This window comes from Ranitomeya variabilis, chromosome 7, assembly GCF_051348905.1.
Source record: "Ranitomeya variabilis isolate aRanVar5 chromosome 7, aRanVar5.hap1, whole genome shotgun sequence".
NCBI classification, from domain to species: domain Eukaryota; kingdom Metazoa; phylum Chordata; class Amphibia; order Anura; family Dendrobatidae; genus Ranitomeya; species Ranitomeya variabilis.
Window position 1 is genome coordinate 180021413 of NC_135238.1, and position 19666 is coordinate 180041078.

The window sequence follows — 19666 nt, forward strand, 5'->3', positions numbered from 1 at the left end:
AAGTAGCAGGTTTCAATGGAGGAGTATCTAGCCAAAACCGATCATGACCCCAGCCAAAAAAAAGGTCATATGGGAAAAAACAAATATGAACCAAAAAACTCATCTCATACAGCTGCAACAGTGAAATGTACCAGTGGAAATGTGAAGTGTAGATAAGCAAGTGGTAACAGGCTACAGAGTCCAATAAACGCACATTACTGTTTAACAGAGTTAAAACCTAACCAATTTCAATGAGAGACAGGTTAGGATTGGCAGAAATTAACTCAAATATAGTATTTCATGAAAAAAAAAAAAAAAAAAAAAAGTATAACATTTCACAAAAAAGCACGTCTGCGGGGTTATCGAGTCAGGATTGCACAGGTCATCAGAAAGCGAACTACTTAACCCCTTAAGCCCCGAGGGTGGTTTGCACATTAATGACCGGGCCAATTTTTACAATTCTGACCACTGTCCCTTTATGAGGTTATAACTCTGGAACGCTTCAACGGGTCTTGGCGAATCGCCAGAATCTGACATTGTTTTCTCGTGACATATTCTACTTCATGATAGTGGTAAAATTTCTTTGATATTACCTGCGTTTATTTGCAAAAAAAAAATGGAAATTTGGCGAAAATTTTTAAAATTTTGCAATTTTCCAACTTTGAATTTTTATGCCCTTAAATCACAGAGATATGTCACACAAAATACTTAATAAGTAACATTTCCCACATGTCTACTTTACATCAGCACAATTTTGGAACCAAAATTTTCTCTTGTTAGGGAGTTAAGGGTTAAAAGTTGACCAGCAATTTCTCATTTTTACAACACCATTTTTTTTTTTAGGGACCACATCTCATTTGAAGTCATTTTGAGGGGTCTATATGATAGAAAATACCCAAGTGTGACACCATTCTAAAAACTGCACCCCTCAAGGTGCTCAAAACCACATTCAAGAAGTTTATTATCCCTTCTGGTGCTTCACAGGAATTTTTGGAATGTTTAAATAAAAATAGGGATTTTTGTGTACTCACCGTAAAATCCTTTTCTCCGAGCCATTCATTGGGGGACACAGACCATGGGTGTATGCTGCTGCCACCAGGAGGCTGACACTAAGTATTACAAAGAAAGTTAGCTCCTCCCCTGAAGTATACACCCCTCTGCTGGCTCCCAGCTAACCAGTTCGGTGCAAAAGCAGTAGGAGATCAATAACAACATATAAGCGTATAGCATGTCACATTATATATGAGAGTATAACATATCAAATGATAAAAACAAATACAACTAATAATAGGGAGGGAGCTGTGTCCCCCAATGAATGGCTCGGAGAAAAGGATTTTACGGTGAGTACACAAAAATCCCTATTTCTCCTTCGCCTCATTGGGGGACACAGACCATGGGACGTCCCAAAGCAGTCCCTGGGTGGGGACAACATCAGATCAGGCCGTGTAACCGCTACTTACAAGTGCGCCAAGGCGGCCTGCAAAGTCCGCCTGCCCAGACTCACATCTGTGGAAGTGTGTGAATTATATTGCTTCAAGAATGCATGCGGACTGGAGGAATTCGCAAGCTTGCGGTCGTGCTTGCCGACACCTGGTGCCTAGAGCCCTGAGACAGGGAGATAGGCTGACATCTAGCACGGAAGGACTCCAGGATGGTGAAAAGAATCCACCAGGCTAACGTGGCCGATGAACACGGCTAAACCCTTCCTGTGACCGTCGGGAAGCCTACTTACCATCGAGAAGCCCAAGCAAAGTGTCCAACCTTCGGAAGGACGCCGTCCTCGATACGTACCCACTTGGAGCACTCACTTCTTCCAGATTATGGAGAACCCATTCCGTTGTGTGGACTGGAGCCGAAAGAGATGAGAGGACGATGCCCCTGCAACAGTGGGAATACAAAACCACCTTAGCAACGAGGGAAGGGGATGGCTTGAGGGCAACGATGCATTGATGGTAATAAGGAAAAAAGACTGAAAGGAACAGAGTGGCAAGCTCTGAAGACTCATCAGGATGACAAGAACGCAGAGAAAAAAGGGGAGTGACGTTCCCTGATAGTAAAGTCTTTCTGGATCGAAAAAGGAGTCTACTGTAAGATCCCCAGGACCATTAAGGTCCCCCAGATCTAATGGTACGCGGTAGGGAAGAACTACAGGTGAAGGCTCCCTGCGAGAAGGTCCATATTTCCAGTTTTGACGAAATAAGACGGAGAAATACTAGTACCGCAAGCGAGAAAACCTGACATGGTCAGTGCGGGTCTCCCGGGATCACTGGGGGCCTTTTCTGCTTCCAAAAAGATCTCAAGACGTAGTGGAAGAGGAGTTATGGAAATTGGTACCGTGGAAGAAACGGAGCATGCACTGCGATGGACTTGGATCTTGAAGCCAAACCATGAACTGGAGTACATAGGCGTTCAGCTTGGACGCCATCCGACCTACATCTGGAGTACTCCAGTGAAGGCAGATGTGAAGGAAGACTTCCGAGTGAAGTTCCCACTCACATGAGGAGAAAACCCTGACGGCTGAATATGTCAGCCACCCTGTGCTCTACTCCAGGGACATGTACAGTTGAGATCACCGAATGATAGATCTCGGCCCATCAGAGAGTGCGAGGTACCTCGGCCATGGCGCTTGACTGTGGGTACCTGCGAGATGATTGACGTATGGCACAGCCGTGGCATTATCCAAATTGAAGACGGATGGTTGACCCGCCTAAGGGCAGTGGACCTGCTGTAGGATTAGCCGTACTGTTCGGATCCCCAGAGAAATAATCGGGAGAAGAAGACGGGCATTGGTATCCCTAATAACCATTAGACCAGAAGAAGGCTCTGGATGAGGAAGGAGCTTAGAGACTACCTTTTGAAAGCCTGATTGACTTGCTGAAAACGAGCGGAGCAAAAGAAAACTACTTCCGTTTTCGTCTTATTGCTCAGAACCCTCCTAGCTAATTGAATGAACCGAGGGAATGAGTGATCAAGTGCACAAGCTCCGTGTTGAAGGGCCACGACCTTGACTCGAGAGAGAGAGAATTACCATCCTCCTTTTTTTTTTTTTTATATTCGTTTATTAAAACACTGACATCACATGTACATACACATTTTACACATTTCCGATTCAGTGCAGGTACATCATAACAATAGATTCATTAACATAGTGTTATTTACACCGATCGGATCATGCAAATTTAAGATATAATAGTATGTCACATACATTGAAAATCCTAAAACACAACCTATTTTACTGCCTAAACAAAACTGTCTCCACCACACTAGCATAACGGTTTTTGTACTCAACATGAATCACTCAGGTTCTCAAATCTTAACGATACTGAATTTAGGCCCTTAACTACGTGATGATACGGTGAGGTGCGACGAGTTCCATGAGTCCCAGATTTTATCAAACTTCTCCAAACAGCCTCTATTCTGGTATAAGGTGCGTTCATATGGCACGATCAGATTTACCAACTCTATCCAGGCCCTGAGGGATGGATGTGAAGTGCCCATCCAGCGCAGGGCAATCAATTTTCTTGCCAGAAAAAGTGTCTCTCTCAAAAAAATTTGAACATGGTGGCCCCACATCTCCTCCTCCAGTATCCCAAACAAACACACTGACGGGGTCAAGGGGACAGGAATATGTACAAGGGAAGTCAACAACGAGGCCACCTCATTCCAATATGACATAATAATCGGACACTCCCATATCATGTGTATGAAATCCGCCTCCTCCATATGACATCTATTGCATTCTGAAGACCGGGACAACCCAATTTTAAATAGTCGCAATGGGGTTAGATATGATTGATGCAAAATATATAACTGTATCATTTTATTGTTAGCCGAGGGTGACACCTTGGTTGGGGACTCAAGGGCCATCTCCCAATCCTCACCCTGTAAGTCAGGTATCAGAACCCTCCATTTGTCCCTTATCGGCAACAAAGTAGCATCGGCACCCACGGACAACATATAAGTATACAATGCAGAGATAAGACCACGGGGTCCCTGTGACTTGAAAATCCCTATCAGTGGGAAAGAGGATATTACTTGTACCACCTCCACATTTCGAAGATGTGACTGAATCGCTGATCTAAGTTGAAGATATCGAAAGAACTGAGGTCTCGGTATATCATACTTATGCTGAATTTGTTCAAAGGACATTAGGGTTCCCTGTTCATAAAGATCATTAAGCGACAAAACACCATGTGACGTCCAGAATTGAGCAGAAGGGTGATTCAACAGGCTCGGAAAATATTCACTATCCCACAATGGCATTTCAGCTACAATACCATCAAAACGAATTACCTTTTTCACTTGCCGCCAAATTAACCTTGCCAACCGAAGCAACGGCAATAATCTAGGGACAGAGGGTTTGTTTATTTCCAAGAAACCCAACGGGCAGCTGATCTTGGCAGCATGAGCCAGGTGGTTTTCCGAGTTCGGCAAATCTCCCCCAGGCATCCATTTTCCCAGAGCTCTAAGCTGTCCAGCTAAATAATATAAAAAGAAATCTGGTAACGCCGCCCCTCCCATTTGCTTAGATCTATGTAAGGTGGATAATTTGAGTTTGGGTCTAGCCCTTCCCCAAATAAAGGATGTAGTTAATGAGTTCAAGTTGGCAAAAAAGGATTTAGGAACCGGTACTGCACTATGTTGGAGGGAATAATTAAGCTTCGGGAGAAGTATCATTTTTATCAAATTTATGCGGCCCGAGACAGATAAAGGCAATTTACTCCATATAGCAAATTTATGTTTAACAAACTCCAGCAGCGGGAGAATATTGAGTTGTAAATCAAGTCTACTGTCTTTTGGTATAATTATTCCTAGATATTTAAAGCTAGTGACAACCGGCAATAGGGATAAAGTATTAAGATGTGTTGCCGAACCATGAAAGAGAGGCATCAAAGCCGATTTATCCCAGTTGATATATAGTCCCGAACGTCTACTGAATCCTTCTATAGTAGTGATCACATGTGGTAGGGTCTCCTCCACCTCATCAAGAAATACAACCATATCGTCCGCATATAGACCGATAGTGTCCACGCGGTTTGTTATCGTAATGCCCTTAATCAATGGGGAGGACCTTATACGAATCGCCAGCGCCTCTATTGCAAGGGCGAACAAGGCCGGAGATAGAGGACATCCCTGGCGAGTTCCTCTCTTTAAGGGGAATGAATCAGAAATAGAATTATTAATAATTATCCTGGCTCTTGGTTTCAAGTATAATGCTGCTATCCATTTTTGGAATTTAGGGCCAAATTGAAATCGTTGTAAACATGCAGACAAAAAAGACCATTCAAGAGAGTCAAATGCCTTGGCCGCATCCAGCGAGGCCAAGGCCCATTTATTCTCAGGTACCAACGTACTATATTGAGCTATTGATTGAACCCTCCTGATGTTAATAGAGGTACTCTTACCCGGCATAAAACCTGTCTGATCTGGATGTATTATATCTAATATTACCGTGTTTAATCTAGTAGCTAGAATTTTAGTGAAAATCTTATAATCCACATTAACTAGTGAAATAGGACGATAAGATCCGCAGTCTAGAGGGTCCTTCCCTTCCTTTTTTAAAACTATGATATTTGCTTCATAATAAGAGTCCGGCAAGCAACCACCCTCCCAAACCCCCTGAAATACTTCCAAAAGAATTGGAACCAAAGCATCTCTATATTTTCTATATATTTCTATAGGGAAGCCGTCCGGGCCCGGTGCCTTGCCAGAAGCCAAATCTGTTATGGCCTTGTTCACCTCATCGAGAGTAAAGTCAGCATCTAAAAAGGCTTGTTGTGCAGCATTCAACGTAGGGAATACTAAGTCTGATAAATAGTTTAGGCATTCCAAGGTATCAGAGTCTCCCTTGGAACTATACAGCTCTTTATAAAAGTCAGAAAAGCAGTGAAGTATGTCATCTGTCGAGGTCACTATAGAGTCGTCTGACTTCCGAATTTTGAGTATAGTGTTGGACGCATTGTGCTGACGCACCATGTATGCAAGGAGTTTACTGGACTGATTTCCCAGTTCAAAGTATGTCTGTTTAGTAAAAAATAGTTTGCGCTTAGATTTAGTGTCAGAATATTGACTATGTAGTCTGTGCAAGTGTAACCACTCCGTCCTGTTCTCGCTTGTGTGATTAGCTATATATTTCGCCTCCGAGTCTCTCAGACGCTTGTCCATGTCATCATCTTCCTTTGAGGTCAGTCGCTTAATATACGAGATAGTAGAGGACAAACAACCCCTCAGGTATGCTTTGAGGGCGTCCCAAAGGATATTAATGTTTTGCGGCATAGGGTGGGATGTAATGAAGCAGTCCAGTTGGTCAACAGTCCGGTCCTCAGGGCCTATTAACTTCAGCCAGAATGGATTTACTTTCCAAGTTATATTGTTCCTCACCCGACCCAACTTAAGTTTAAGGATCACTGGACTATGGTCTGAGACCCCTCTACTCCCATGACTCACCTCCCCCACCCTTACCGCCAAGCTACTGGAGCCAAAAATATAGTCCAAGCGAGACAAAGTGCGTCTGACAGACGAATGACAAGTAAACTCTCTTACGTCGGGGTGGCATATTCTCCAAAGATCTAACCAACCAGTGCCTTCCATGAATATTGACAATCGAGATGACGAAGAGCCCACGCCCGCGATTTCCCCATCAAGCCGGAGTCTATCCATACCTTCATCCATTAACATATTGAAATAATTACCATCCTTCTTGTGCAGGATCATCGTCAAAGAGGATCTGCTGGGCTGGGAATGAGGAAAAAACTTGTCTAAGTTTAGCTGCTAGCCCAAGTGAGAGGGTATTGCAAGTGATATAGACGACTTAGCGTAGTCCTTGTAGAGCGGCTAGAAAGTCGACCGAGTATGGCAGGACGACCATGTTTCTAGGGTGCAAGAAGCACATGACAACTGCTATGAGCGTTGCGACCACTGTGGTGCGGTAGCCAGGCTGAAGGGCGAGGTCGTGACTTGAAAATGCTGTTCGCGAATGGAAAGGAGAAGAGATAATTGTAGAGGGGAAAAAAGTAGGCATGTGAGGGTGAGAAAACCGAATGTCGAAGGATGCCAGAAAACTCCACTTTTTTTTTTTTTTTTTTGAAGTAATGGCTGAGCGGAGGAACTGCATCTGAAAAAGGAGGGCCTTGTCAAAGGTTGTTAGAAGTTTGAGGTCCAGGAATGATCATACTTTTCATTTTCTCCTTCGTGAAACCAAGATCTCTTAGATCTAGACTGTCCAGGACAATGCTTCTACTGCTGGATGGGTCTGTAGAAAAAATACGATCCCTTGTTAGTCTCTCGCTCAGAAGATTTGATTTGAATTGAAGTAGATAAGGTCTCTGACCAGGAGACTATTGGTCAAGCAACATCATGTGGCGCTAAAGAAGGGTAGAGCGCTGAACCCGAAGCCACAAGACAGAACGAACCAGATTTGCTATCCGACCGTCTGTGGTTTTTTAATTGATGATACATCGGGCAGGGATACTGGTAGGTATACCACAAGAAATTCCACCCGGTTAGACTGCCAAGTGGCAGAATGCGGGGCTGCAACCAGCAGGCCTCTTGCCATCTTCGTGCAGAGTAGAACATTAGGAACCTTCGATCCACCATTCTGTTAACAGGGACGTGGAGAGGAATCGTCCGCTTTCTTGCATCATCCCCTAAATTGATACAAAGGGGGGTGCTCGAACGCCAAAGATGTGTGCCTCTGTACATCCCCAGAGTTGAGGTCCCCGGGTGGACAGGGCAGGTTGTTTGGCATTAGGCCTGGATGCAGAAGAGGATACATAGAGGCGACACTGCATGTGTTCGTCTGTTGAAGATGTGGGGGGAATCGGTGCCCTTAGAAGGACCCGTCGCCCATAAAAATCAGACCAGGTATGGCAACCTACTTAGCGGCTTCTGTCCAGTGAATTGCTCGTCGATTTGTTGATGGTATAAATAGGAGAGTCCCTCCTTTTCTGAAGCTCTTGCAATCCAAGGCAATATGCGATCCATATTCAGCGTTGTTCTCAACAAATCATGGGGGAGAGATTAGGAAATGAAAAACTTCCGTTTTGCAGACGCCTGTACGTTTTTCTAGAACACTTGCGGCCCCTGCTAGCGGACGCTCCCATGTAGGAGAGGGACCATGTATCTCGGTCCTGCGAGCACTCCGAGCCACAGAGGGTTCACAGAGGGATTCAATCTCTTGGTCTGAGAAAACCATGGGTTGCGGTTAGGGGATGAGTGGCGAAGGCTCCAGAGCTCAGTTAGGGTGACCAGCTTCGGATTGATGATGTGCCCTTAAGACCAGTAAATACTGGTCATGCGCCTTTAAGACTAGGGAATACTGGTCGTGCGTCTTTAAGACCAGGGTATACTGGTCTTGTGCCTTTAGGAGGAGGGCATACTGGTCACGTGCCTTTAAGACCAGGGCATACTGGTCACGTGCCTTTAAGACCAGGACATACTGGTCATGTGCCTTTAAGACCAGGTAATACTGGACATGTGCCCTTAAGACCAAGAAGTACTGGTCATGCGTCTTTAAGACCAGGGAATACTGGCTACGTGTTGTTAAGACCAGGAATACTGGCTACGTGTTGTTAAGACCAGGAATACTGGTCACGTGCCTTTAAGACCAGGGTATGCTGGCCATGCGCCTTTAAGACCAGGGAAAACTGGTCACGTGCCTTTAAGACCAGACAATACTAGACATGCTCCTTTAAGACCAGACAATACTGGACATGCTCCTTTAAGACCAGACAATACTGGACATGCGCCCTTAAGAACAGACAATATTGGACCTGCGCCTTTACGACCAGCCAATACTGGACATGCGCCTTTAAGAACAGACAATACGGGACATGCGCCTTTAAGAACAGAGAATACTGGTCATGCGCCTTTAAGACCAGACAATACTGGACCTGCGCCTTTAAGAACAGACAATACTGGACATGCGCCTTTAAAACCAGACAATACTACATGTGCCTTTAAGAAGGGAGAATACTTGCGCGTTTAATGCCTTGATGTAGAGTGGTTGTGCCCCCTTAATGCTAAAAATCGTTGCCTCAGTGTGAGCCGGCCGGGTGGACCAAGATGGCCACTGTGAGCTGCAGAGTAGATAAAATCTCGCAGAGAGCGAGAAGCGCCAACTCGGCGGGCGGAGCGACAGACACGATGCTGAATAGGCCCAAGCCGGGGCCTAAATTTCTGTAGCAGGCGGGCGACACCAGCAGGGCGTTTCAGGAGACTTCCAGGATGCGGCCTACACATCGGCCGAAGCCAGGGGCTAAATTTTTGTAGCCGGCCAGAGCGTTACCTCAGAGAGGTGGGCCACAGGAAAGTGGCTAAGGCTGCCTGCGCCTTTATGGATATCCCTCTGAAGATGGATCCACTCACCATCGTTGCGCGTCCCGGCATGGAGCCGCCGCGGATGTGGGTTTCAGCGCTGTTCTGTGCAGCGTGGACGGTGTAGGGATAAACCTCAATCCATCATCCGTTTGTTAGGGAGGAGGAGAGGAACCGTCCGCCTCCTTGTACCATGGTGCAGTGGGGGCTGCTCGGACGCCACACTGGATTGTGCCTCTGAACAGCCGAGGGTAAAACCTGGTGGGCAGGGCTGAATGTCCGGCAATAGGCCTGGCTGCAGAAGAGGATACTGAAGGTGACACTCCAGTGCTCGTCTGATAAGGGAAGGGGAGATCGGTCCCATGAAAGGGCCGTCGCCCCTAGAATCAGCTCAGGCAGTGGCTTCCCACGTCGCAGGAGAGGATACGGAGAGGTGAAACTCCCGTGCTCGCCTGTTGTTGGTTCGGGGGAGATCGGAACATGAAAGAATCCGTCGCCCCCTTCGTCCGGTAAAAGGTAAAAGTAAAAAGATTCTTCGGGTCTGAATAGCAGACCAGTCCGTGTGCCTCCTACGGACACTAAGCAAGAACTGGTTAGCTGGGAGCCAGCAGAGGGGTGTATACTGCAGGGGAGGAGCTAACTTTCTTTGTAATACTTAGTGTCAGCCTCCTGGTGGCAGCAGCATACACCCCATGGTCTGTGTCCCCCAATGAGGCGAAGGAGAAATGAACATTTAAGTTTTTTTCACAAAAAATTTACTTCAGCTCCAATTTGTTTTATTTTACCAAGGGTAACAGGAGAAAATGGACCCCAAAAGTTGTTGTACAATTTGTCCTGAGTACGCCGATACCCCATATGTGGGGGTAAACCACTGTTTGGGCGCATGACAGAGCTCGGAAGCGAAGGAGCGCCATTTGACTTTTCAATGCAAAATTGACTGGAATTGAGATGCGACACCATGTTGCGTTTGGGGAGCCCCTGATGTGCCTAAACATTGAAACCCCCCACAAGTGACACCATTTTGGAAAGTAGACCCCCTAAGGAACTTATCTAGAGGTGTGGTGAGCACGTTGACCCACCAAGGGCTTCACAGAAGTTAATAATGCAGAGCCGTAAAAATAAAACAAAATTTTTTTCCCACAAAAATTATTTTTTTAGCCCCCAGTTTTGCATTTTCCCGAGGGTAGCAGGAGAAATTGGACCCCAAAATTTGTTGTCCAAGTTGTCCTGAGTGCGATGATACACCATATGTGGGGAGAACCACTGTTTGGGTGCATGGGAGGGCTCGGAAAGGAAGGAGCGCCATTTGGAATGCAGACTTAGATGGAATGGTCTGCAGGCGTCACATTGCGTTTGCAGAGCCCCTAATGTACCTAAACAGTAGAAGCCCCGCACAAGTGACCCCATTTTGGAAACTAGACCCCCCAAGGAACTTATCTAGATGTGTTGTAAGAACTTTGAACCCCCAAGTGTTTCACTACAGTTTATAACGCAGAGCCGTGAAAATAAAAAATCATTTTTTTTTCCCACAAAAATTATTTTTTAGCCCCCAGTTTTGTATTTTCCCAGGGGTAACAGGAGAAATTGGACCCCAAAGGTTGTTGTCCTATTTGTCCTGAGTACGCTGATACCCCATATGTTGGGGTAAACCCCTGTTTGGGCACACGGGAGAGCTCGGAAGGGAAGGAGCACTGTTTTACTTTTTCAACGCAGAATTGGCTGGAATTGAGATCGGACGCCATGTCGCGTTTGGAGAGCACCTGATGTGCCGAAACAGTGGAAACGCCCCCAATTATAACTGAAACCCTAATCCAAACACACCCCTAACCCTAATCCCAACAGTAACCCTAACCACACCTCTAACCCTGACACACCCCTAACCCTAATCCCAACCGTAAATGTAATCTAAACCCTAACCGTAACTTTAGCCCCAGCCCCAACCCTAACTGTAGCCTTAACCCTAGCCCTAACCCTAGCCCTAACCCTAGCCCTAACCCTAGCCCTAACCCTAGCCCTAATGGGAAAATGGAAATAAATACATTTTTTTTATTTTTCCCTAACTAAGGGGGTGATGAAGGGGGGTTTGATTTACTTTTTTTATGATTGGCAGCCGTCACACACTGAAAGACGCTTTTTATTGCAAAAAATATTTTTTGCGTTACCACATTTTGAGAGCTATAAATTTTCCATATTTTGGTCCACAGTCATGTGAGGTCTTGTTTTTTGTGGGACGAGTTGATGTTTTTATTGGTAACATTTTTGGGCACGTCACATTTTTTGATCGCTTTTTATTCCGATTTTTGTGAGGCAGAATGACCAAAAACCAGCTATTCATGAATTTCTTTTGGGGGAGGCGTTTATACCGTTACGCGTTTGGTAAAATTGATAAAGCAGTTTTATTCTTCGGGTCAGTACGATTACAGCAATACCTCATTCATATTATTTTTTTATGTTTTGGCGCTTTTATACGATAAAAACTATTTTATGGAAAAAATAATTATTTTTGCATCGCTTTATTCTCAGGACTAACTTTTTTATTTTTTTGCTGATCATGCTGTATGGCGGCTCGTTATTTGCGGGACAAGATGACGCTTTCAGCGGTACCATGGTTATTTATATCTGTCTTTTTGATCGTGTGTTATTCCACTTTTTGTTCGGCGGTATGATAATAAAGCGTTGTTTTTTGCCTCGTTTTTTTTTTTTTCCTTACGGTGTTTACTGAAGGGGTTAACTAGTGGGCCAGTTTTATAGGTCGGGTCGTTACGGACGCGGCGATACTAAATATGTGTACTTTTATTGTTTTTTTTTATTATTTAGATAAAGAAATGTATTTATGGGAATAATATATATATATTTTTTTTCATTATTTTGGAATTTTTTAATTTTTTTATTTTTATTTTTTTTTTTACACATTTGGAAATTTTTTTTTTTTTACTTTTTTACTTTGCCCCAGGGGGGGACAATACAGATCGGTGATCTGCCAGTTTGCATAGCACTCTGACAGATCACCGATCTGAGAGAAGTGCAGGCTGCTTCACAGTGCCTGCTCTGAGCAGGCTTCTGTGAAGCCACCTCCCTCCCTGCAGGACCCGGATCCGCGGCCATCTTGGATCCGGGTCTGGAGCAGGCAGGGAGGGAGGTAAGACCCTCGCAGCAACGCGATCACATCGCGTTGCTGCGGGGGGCTCAGGGAAGCCCGCAGGGAGCCCCCTCCCTGCGCGATGCTTCCCTGCACCGCCGGCACATCGCGATCATGTTTGATCGCGGTGTGCCGGGGGTTAATGTGCCGGGAGCGGTCCGTGACCGCTCCTGGCACACAGTGCCGGATGTCAGCTGCGATAGGCAGCTGACACCCGGCCGCGATCGGCCGCGCTCCCCCCGTGAGCGCGGCTGATCGCGTATGACGTACTATCCCGTCACCGGGAATTAAGTCCCGGGTCACCTTGACGGGATAGTACGTCATACGGGATTAAGGGGTTAATATTGGGCTTAAAGGCGTACTTCCATCTCCAATGTCATAGCCCAATATGTAGTAGGTGCAATAATATTATTATTAATAATAAATAATAGTAGCAAATACCTCCAATTAGAAATTTAGCTTAGTTCTTCTGATTCGCTATGTCTCTTTCATGTGCAGGCATTGTAAGATCTTAGGTATCCATTTTTATGACCACTAACAACTAGCTAACTAACTGTCACTACATCAATGGTCGTAACCATCGATACCCCAACATCCTGCAAACGAGGAAAGACAGCTAATTAGAAAAACTGTACACTTCTAACTGGAGGTACTGCAGGGCTGTGGAGTCGGGAGTAGTGTTCATTTTGGTGGAGTCGGAATAAAATGGACCAACAATATATAATAAATTGGGTCCAGTAGTTCAGTGCAGGATGTGCTGTAAAGGTTTTCATAATTTGGGAAAGTTATGAAATGTCCTATAAATGTCTGTTCTGTTCCTGATCTAAGGATCTTGGCATTTAGTAGAGATGAATCTGTGCTGCACTTTTTGTACATGCTCAGTAGTGAGGCAGCGCTGTGGAGTCTGAGTCATGGAGTCGGAAGTCAGGGAAATTGAGGAGTTGGAGGTTCGGCTTACCGACTCCACAGCCCTGAATAATTGCCAATATTATTACACCTACTACATTTTGGGATAAAATCTTGAAGATAGGAATACCCCTTTAAGTTTAATGCATTTTTATTTTTTCAAATCACCATCTGTATATAAACAAATATTAGAAATCTTGCTGTTTTTCCCTCTATAGCATTTTTTTTTTTTTTTAGACTATCTTCCTGTTTCAGGAAATTCACATGCACATTAGCAGTAATAGGCTGATTCAACCCCTATGTTTTGTTCAGAAGCATCTAATGAGCGTGTGCAAATGTCATTGGAAGGACGGAGAAGCAAGGACCGCTGTGACATTTCCTATTGTGACCGTGAGAACCTGTTATCAACTGCAAATAGTGTGTAAACTGTAAAATTCGGTCTGTTAGTGAAATTTGTAAGGAGTCTTCTATAAAGAACAAGTTTAATATAGCCCCAAAGGCTAGAGTATCAACATTACCAGATTATATATGCATTTTGTTTTTACAGAATGCAATATCAAACTTAAATAAAATAAGCATTTAACACTGAAATCAGATTTAAAACCGCAGGTAATTTTCTGAGGATTCATTCCTTTAAAGTATGTCTATGGCAATCAACTTTTCAGACTCCGCAAACTCAAAGAATAATTAAAGTCATATCAGCACTTAGCAGATCAACAAGCAAAATCCACCACTATTACATGCGGATTTCACTGCTGATTCATGGCTATGGTTACACCTCCACTTCACCGGCTTACAACGAAATTGGTGAAATCCAAGATAAACACACAAGGACACTTTCTACAGTGAGTGGAAGAGATTTGTAACTTCTACTGCGTCACTTCTGCTGCTCATATTAAGAGTGAATCCGCTACACGTGAATTCACCCGAATATCCACTACACACCTGTAACACTTCTGTATTTGTAGCTTCCAGCTGCTTCATAAGGCGATCCTTTTCCATTTGATGCTCAGCTCTCACTTTTTCAAGGTCTCTATTGAATCGTTCTTCAAGCTCCTGTAACGCAGACATTTTCTCTGTAAGGAATTCATCCTGGGAAAACAAATGCATTCAGGGAGATTAAGTGAAAGACGTCAGCATTTCGGTGTAACGCTGCACCAAGAACTATTATTTGTGAAGTCAGCCATATTAATTATGCTCATTAGACACTTTGCACCATGACTAACAAAAGGGCGCAATCTTGCTATAACAGGGGGTATAGTCTAGTGTAAGGCTATGTGCACACGTTCAGGATTTCTTGCAGAAAATTCTGAGATTTTCTGCAAGAAATCCGCAAGAAATCTGCATGCGTTTACCGCATTTTTGGTGCGTTTTTTTTTTGCGGATTTTTCCGGACATTTCCCAATGCATTATACAGTGGGAAATCCGCGAAAAATCTGCAAAATTAATGAACATGCAGCGTTTTTTACCGCGATGCGTTTTTTTCGCAGAAAAAAAAAGCATCATGTGTACAAAAATTGCGGAATTCATTAAAAATGATGGGATGCATAATGTATGCAGATTTTTTGTGGTTTTATAGCGTTTTTATCGGGAAAAAACGCAAGAAAAATGCGAAAAATCTGCAACGTGTGCACACAGCCTAAAGGAGCGATTTATTTTAAAAAAATTTATAACCACAAATGATTTTCCAGTTTTTACACAGAAAAAAAGCACATTTAAATATTTAATACAAAGAAATACATTAGAAGAAACAAAAATACTATTTTAGACCCCATAACTGTGACGCACCTTTTTTCTTGCTTCCCAACAGAATATCTAAATCGATCCTTAGTTACACTGTCCTTTAATCATTATCTCAGGTTCTAAAATCACCGTGTATTATTGATTTACCGTCCAATACCTTACTTTAAAGTTAAGAGTAGTGATACATACTTCCAGAATATTGTTCTAAGCCAGAAAATGTATCTGCATTGGATCAACGTCCATTTAGTCTCCTAGCATCCCTAAATTGCATGTTAACCCAGGGCAGGACATTCCCATAGCATGGGCATTCTCCACTTTGCACCCATCGCATCCTCTGCTCATTTGTTTTGTAAATGACAGCTGATTGACAAATATGTAGCAGATCTGCAGCTATTTAAGACCACATGTCGGCCAGAGTAAACGCACTCCAAGTTTGCAATTTAATGAGGGATATTTCAGCGCCCTCGAACTTTCAATGTTTTGATCAGTGTATCATATACATACATTTTTCAAGATGTATTAGCAAGTCTTACTTTTAGGAGACCGATTTGCTGCTCCAACAACATCTCCGACTGACACTTCAACATCTCGATCTCCTCCTGGCACCGCAGCTGCTGATCAGACTGTCCTTGTAGATTTGTGGCCAGAGCCTGCCGCTCACTAGTAAGTTCTGCAATAATCAGCTGTACAGAGACCAGAAGACAAATGATTGTACATGGAGCCAAGGCTAGAGACACTAGGGCAGATTAATAGATAATCACTGACCTCCCGCTTGTGAAGCTCCTCTGTTGTCTTCTTCAGCTCTTCCTGCAGTTTGATGGTTTGATGTTCAACTTCTACTTTGTGCAGGTCGCGGAGCTCCTGGAGGGCGAGCTGGTTCTGAGCTTCCATTCTTACAACTTCCTCTTGTAAGACATTTAAGGCCTGTTTCTTTTCCTCCTCTATTTGGAAAAGTTGTTGATCGAGCTCCTGTTTAAGGTCCTCCTAAAAGTAGTAGGATAGATTAATTAGTAGGATTAGATTGTGATCGTTCACATGTAATCGCGGAAAACCAGATTAAGGAGTTTATACATATTAAATTACTTAGCGCCATACTGGTTAATTTTATGTATAACAATGGGCAGGTCCATCTAATAAGTGGAGTGCTGTTGGTCACACATCTGATTCTTCCCACAGCCACCACTTTGAGAAGCAGCGAGTAAGAACAGCTTTCTGCCCTGGTACTTAGTGCTGCCCTGCCTAGCGTGTTGGTGTGAGAGACCTGGTTAAGGGGACAGTGACTGAGCATGTGCAACCAACAGTACTCTGCTTATTAGATGGACACGCACACTGATTTACACTTTGGACAGCAGGCGACGCTATAATGGTGCAAGTAAAGAAACAAAAAAAAACAAAAAAAAACAAATCCATTGAAGAGTTAACAGCATGTACATTCTGCATAATATTTTATGATCTATACAGTGGGTGTGATAAGTAATGCTGGGCCATCCCCTTTAAAAGGGTTACTACTAGAATCACATTTTTCACAAAACACAGCAAATGCATACTTCCTGTTAAATACACACAGGCTAAGCCCAAACTTTTTTGGGGCCTTTGTGTGAACAGATCAGTTTCCTATCACTGTTCTGTCAGTCAGCAGCAAGCAACAAATAGAGCTTGGCTCAGCACTTGCCTTGTTCTTACAGACACCATTGTGGAGTGCAGGACAGTTGATCTCAGCTAGAAACCAACTAACAATGTAAAAATACTGCAGCTATACTGATGGAGAGGGCAGAAGATAAAATAGGGATTTTTGTGTACTTACTGTAAAATCCTTTTCTCCAAGCCATTCATTGGGGGACACAGACCGTGGGTGTATGCTGCTGCCACTAGGAGGCTGACACTAAGCGATACAAAGAAAGTTACCTCCTCCCCTGCAGTATAAACCATCCTCATGGCTCGCAGCTAACCAGTTCGGTGCAAAAGCAGTAGGAGATCAATGAACAATATATGAGCGTATAACATGTCACATTATATATGAGAGTATAACACGTTAAATTATAAAACAAGCACAAGATCATAATAGGGTGGGAGCTGTGTCCCCCAATGAATGGCTCGAATAAAAGGATTTTACGGTGAGTACAGAAAAATCCCTATCTCTCCTACACCTCATTGGGGGGGGGGGACAGACCGTGGGAGGTGTCTGCCGCCCAGAGTTCTACTCCTGAGAGGTGTAGCGCCGAGATCACCAAATGATAGATCTTGGCCCAACAGAGCATGATAGATCTTGGCCATGACGCCTGACCGTGGGTACCTGCTAGATGATTGACGTATGGCACAGATGTGGGATTGTCCGATTGAAACGGATGGGGAGACCTGCCAGAAGGCAGTGGACCTGCTGTAGAACTAGCCGTACCGTTCGGATCCCCAGAACAATGATCAGGAGAAGAGGACTAGCATTGGTAGTCACTAATAACCATTGAACCGGGAGAAAGGATCTCCCCTGGATGAGGAAGGAGCTCAGAGACTACCCTCTGAAAGCCTGATTGACCTGCAGAAAACGAGAGGAGCGAAGAAAAAACACTTCCATTGTCGCCACCAATTTTCCTCAGAACCCTCCTAGCAAATCGAATGGAATGAGAGAGATGAGTAAACAAGTGCGCAAGCTCCCTTTTGAAGGGCCATGGCTTTGTCTCAAGGGAGAATCACCAACCTTCTGGAAGATTCCAGGATCATCCTCAAAAAAGGATACCTGCTGGGCTGGAAATGAGTAAAAAACTCGTCTAAGTTTAGCTGCCAGCCCAGGAGAGAGAGGGTATAGCAAGAGATCTAGACGACTGGAAGAGCGGATAGAAAGTCGACCAGATAGGGCAGGACAACCTTGCGTCTAGGGTGCAAGAGGAACGTGACAGCCGCCATAACCCCTGCGAACACTCTGGGTGCAGTAGCAAGGCCGAAGGACAAGGTCGTGATTTGAAAATGCTGTTCGCGAAAGGGAAAGCGAAGGAGTTTTGGAAGAGGGGAAAACATAATGTGAAGGTAAGCATCCCGAATGTCGGTGGATGCCAGAAACTCCACCTTTTTCCGTTGAAGTAATGGCTGAGCGGAGGAACTCCATCCGAAGAAGGGGGACCTTGTGAAGCTTGGTAGAAGTTTGAGTACAGGGTCGGTCATACGTTTCGGTCACCATTTTGGAACCAAAATCCCGTAGATCTAGACCGTCCTGGACCACTTATCCACTGGTGGTTGAGTCTATAGGAAATCAAAATAGTTAAGGTCTCTGACCAAGAGACCATTGCTCTAGTAACACATGCGGCGGCTAAGGAACAGTAGAGCGCAGAACTGGAGGCGGCAAGACTGAACGAACTAGATTTGCTATCTGACAGTCCATTGTATTTTTAATTGGTGACCCATCGGGTAGGGATACTGGTAGGTACACCACAGGAGATTCTACCCGGTTAATATGCCAAGTGGCAGAATGTGCGGCTGCATGCAGAAGGTTAGGAAAAAACGTCTTTTACTATCGCCGCTCTCTTGACTGAGCAGAGATAAAATGATGAACCCTCGATCCACCATCCTCTTAACAGGGAAGTGGAGAGGGATTGTCCGCCTTCTTGCATCATCTGCTAAATAGTGGAGATGCAGAGGGTGTGTTTGGACGCCAAAAAGTGAGCCTCTGTACATCCACAGAGTTAAGGTCCCTGGGTGGACAGGGCTGGTTGTCCGGCGTTAGGCCTGGCTGTAGAAGAGGATACATGGAGGCGACACTCCATGTGCTCGTCTATCGATGGTGTGGGGAGATTGGTGCCCTTTAAAAGGACCCGTCGCCCTTAAGAATCAGACCAAGAATGGCATCTCACTTCTTAGGTGGGTGTACGTGGAGTGGACAACCCACGTGTTTGCATATTGGCTGAAAAAGTGGATCGCTTATCCGGACGCTACCTGTCCGGGTGAATGGCAAATGCACTGCAAGGGAGTTTAGTTTCCTCATGAGGGACGCTGTGTGATCTAGAGTAGAACCGAAGTCCTCGTCAATCTACGGAGATTGGTTGATGATATAAATAGGCAAATCCATCCTTTTCTGAAGCACTGTGAGTCCAGAACCAAGGCAATATCCGATCCATATTCGGAGACTTGTTTTAAGGGCACCCAAGACCAGGGAATACTGGTCATGTGGCCTTAAGACCAGGGAATACTGGTCATGTGTACCTTTATGCAGTACTTCCTTACTCGGTTGCAGAGTCGTTGTGCCCCTTTAATGCAAAACCAGTGTGTGTGTGTGTGTGTGTGTTTGTGTGTGTGTGTTTGTGTGTGTGTGGTGGACCAAGATGGCGACCGGGAGTTACAGAGGTGGTACAGTCTCGCAGAGAGCGAGAGGCGCCAATTTTGGGGGAGGAGCCACAGACGCTATGTGGGCAGAGCCTCGTGACTTCCATGAATAGGCCCAAGCCGGGGTCTAAATTTCTGCAGCCGGCGTGAACAATACTAGCGTTGCCGAGGGAAGCGATAGCTCCCGTGCCAGGGAAGATGGGCCAGAAAAGGTGGGCGGAGCTGCCTTAGCACGCCATAGTGCGGGCGCGGCTTCCGGCCTACACATCAGCCGAA

General features: G+C 44.8%; 1 protein-coding gene across 3 annotated transcripts in view; it reads right to left on the reverse strand.

Annotated features, from left to right (window-relative positions):
- PCNT (pericentrin) overlaps positions 1-19666 on the reverse strand; it is a 117700-nt gene that overhangs the window by 60513 nt on the left and 37521 nt on the right. For all 3 annotated transcript variants that reach the window (XM_077272405.1, XM_077272404.1, XM_077272403.1), the window contains 3 exons: positions 15848-16066; positions 15616-15765; positions 14285-14431 (listed from right to left, as the gene is read on the reverse strand). In XM_077272405.1, coding sequence (XP_077128520.1) covers positions 14285-14431; positions 15616-15765; positions 15848-16066 — 516 coding nt within the window. The remainder of the gene's footprint in view (positions 1-14284; positions 14432-15615; positions 15766-15847; positions 16067-19666) is intronic.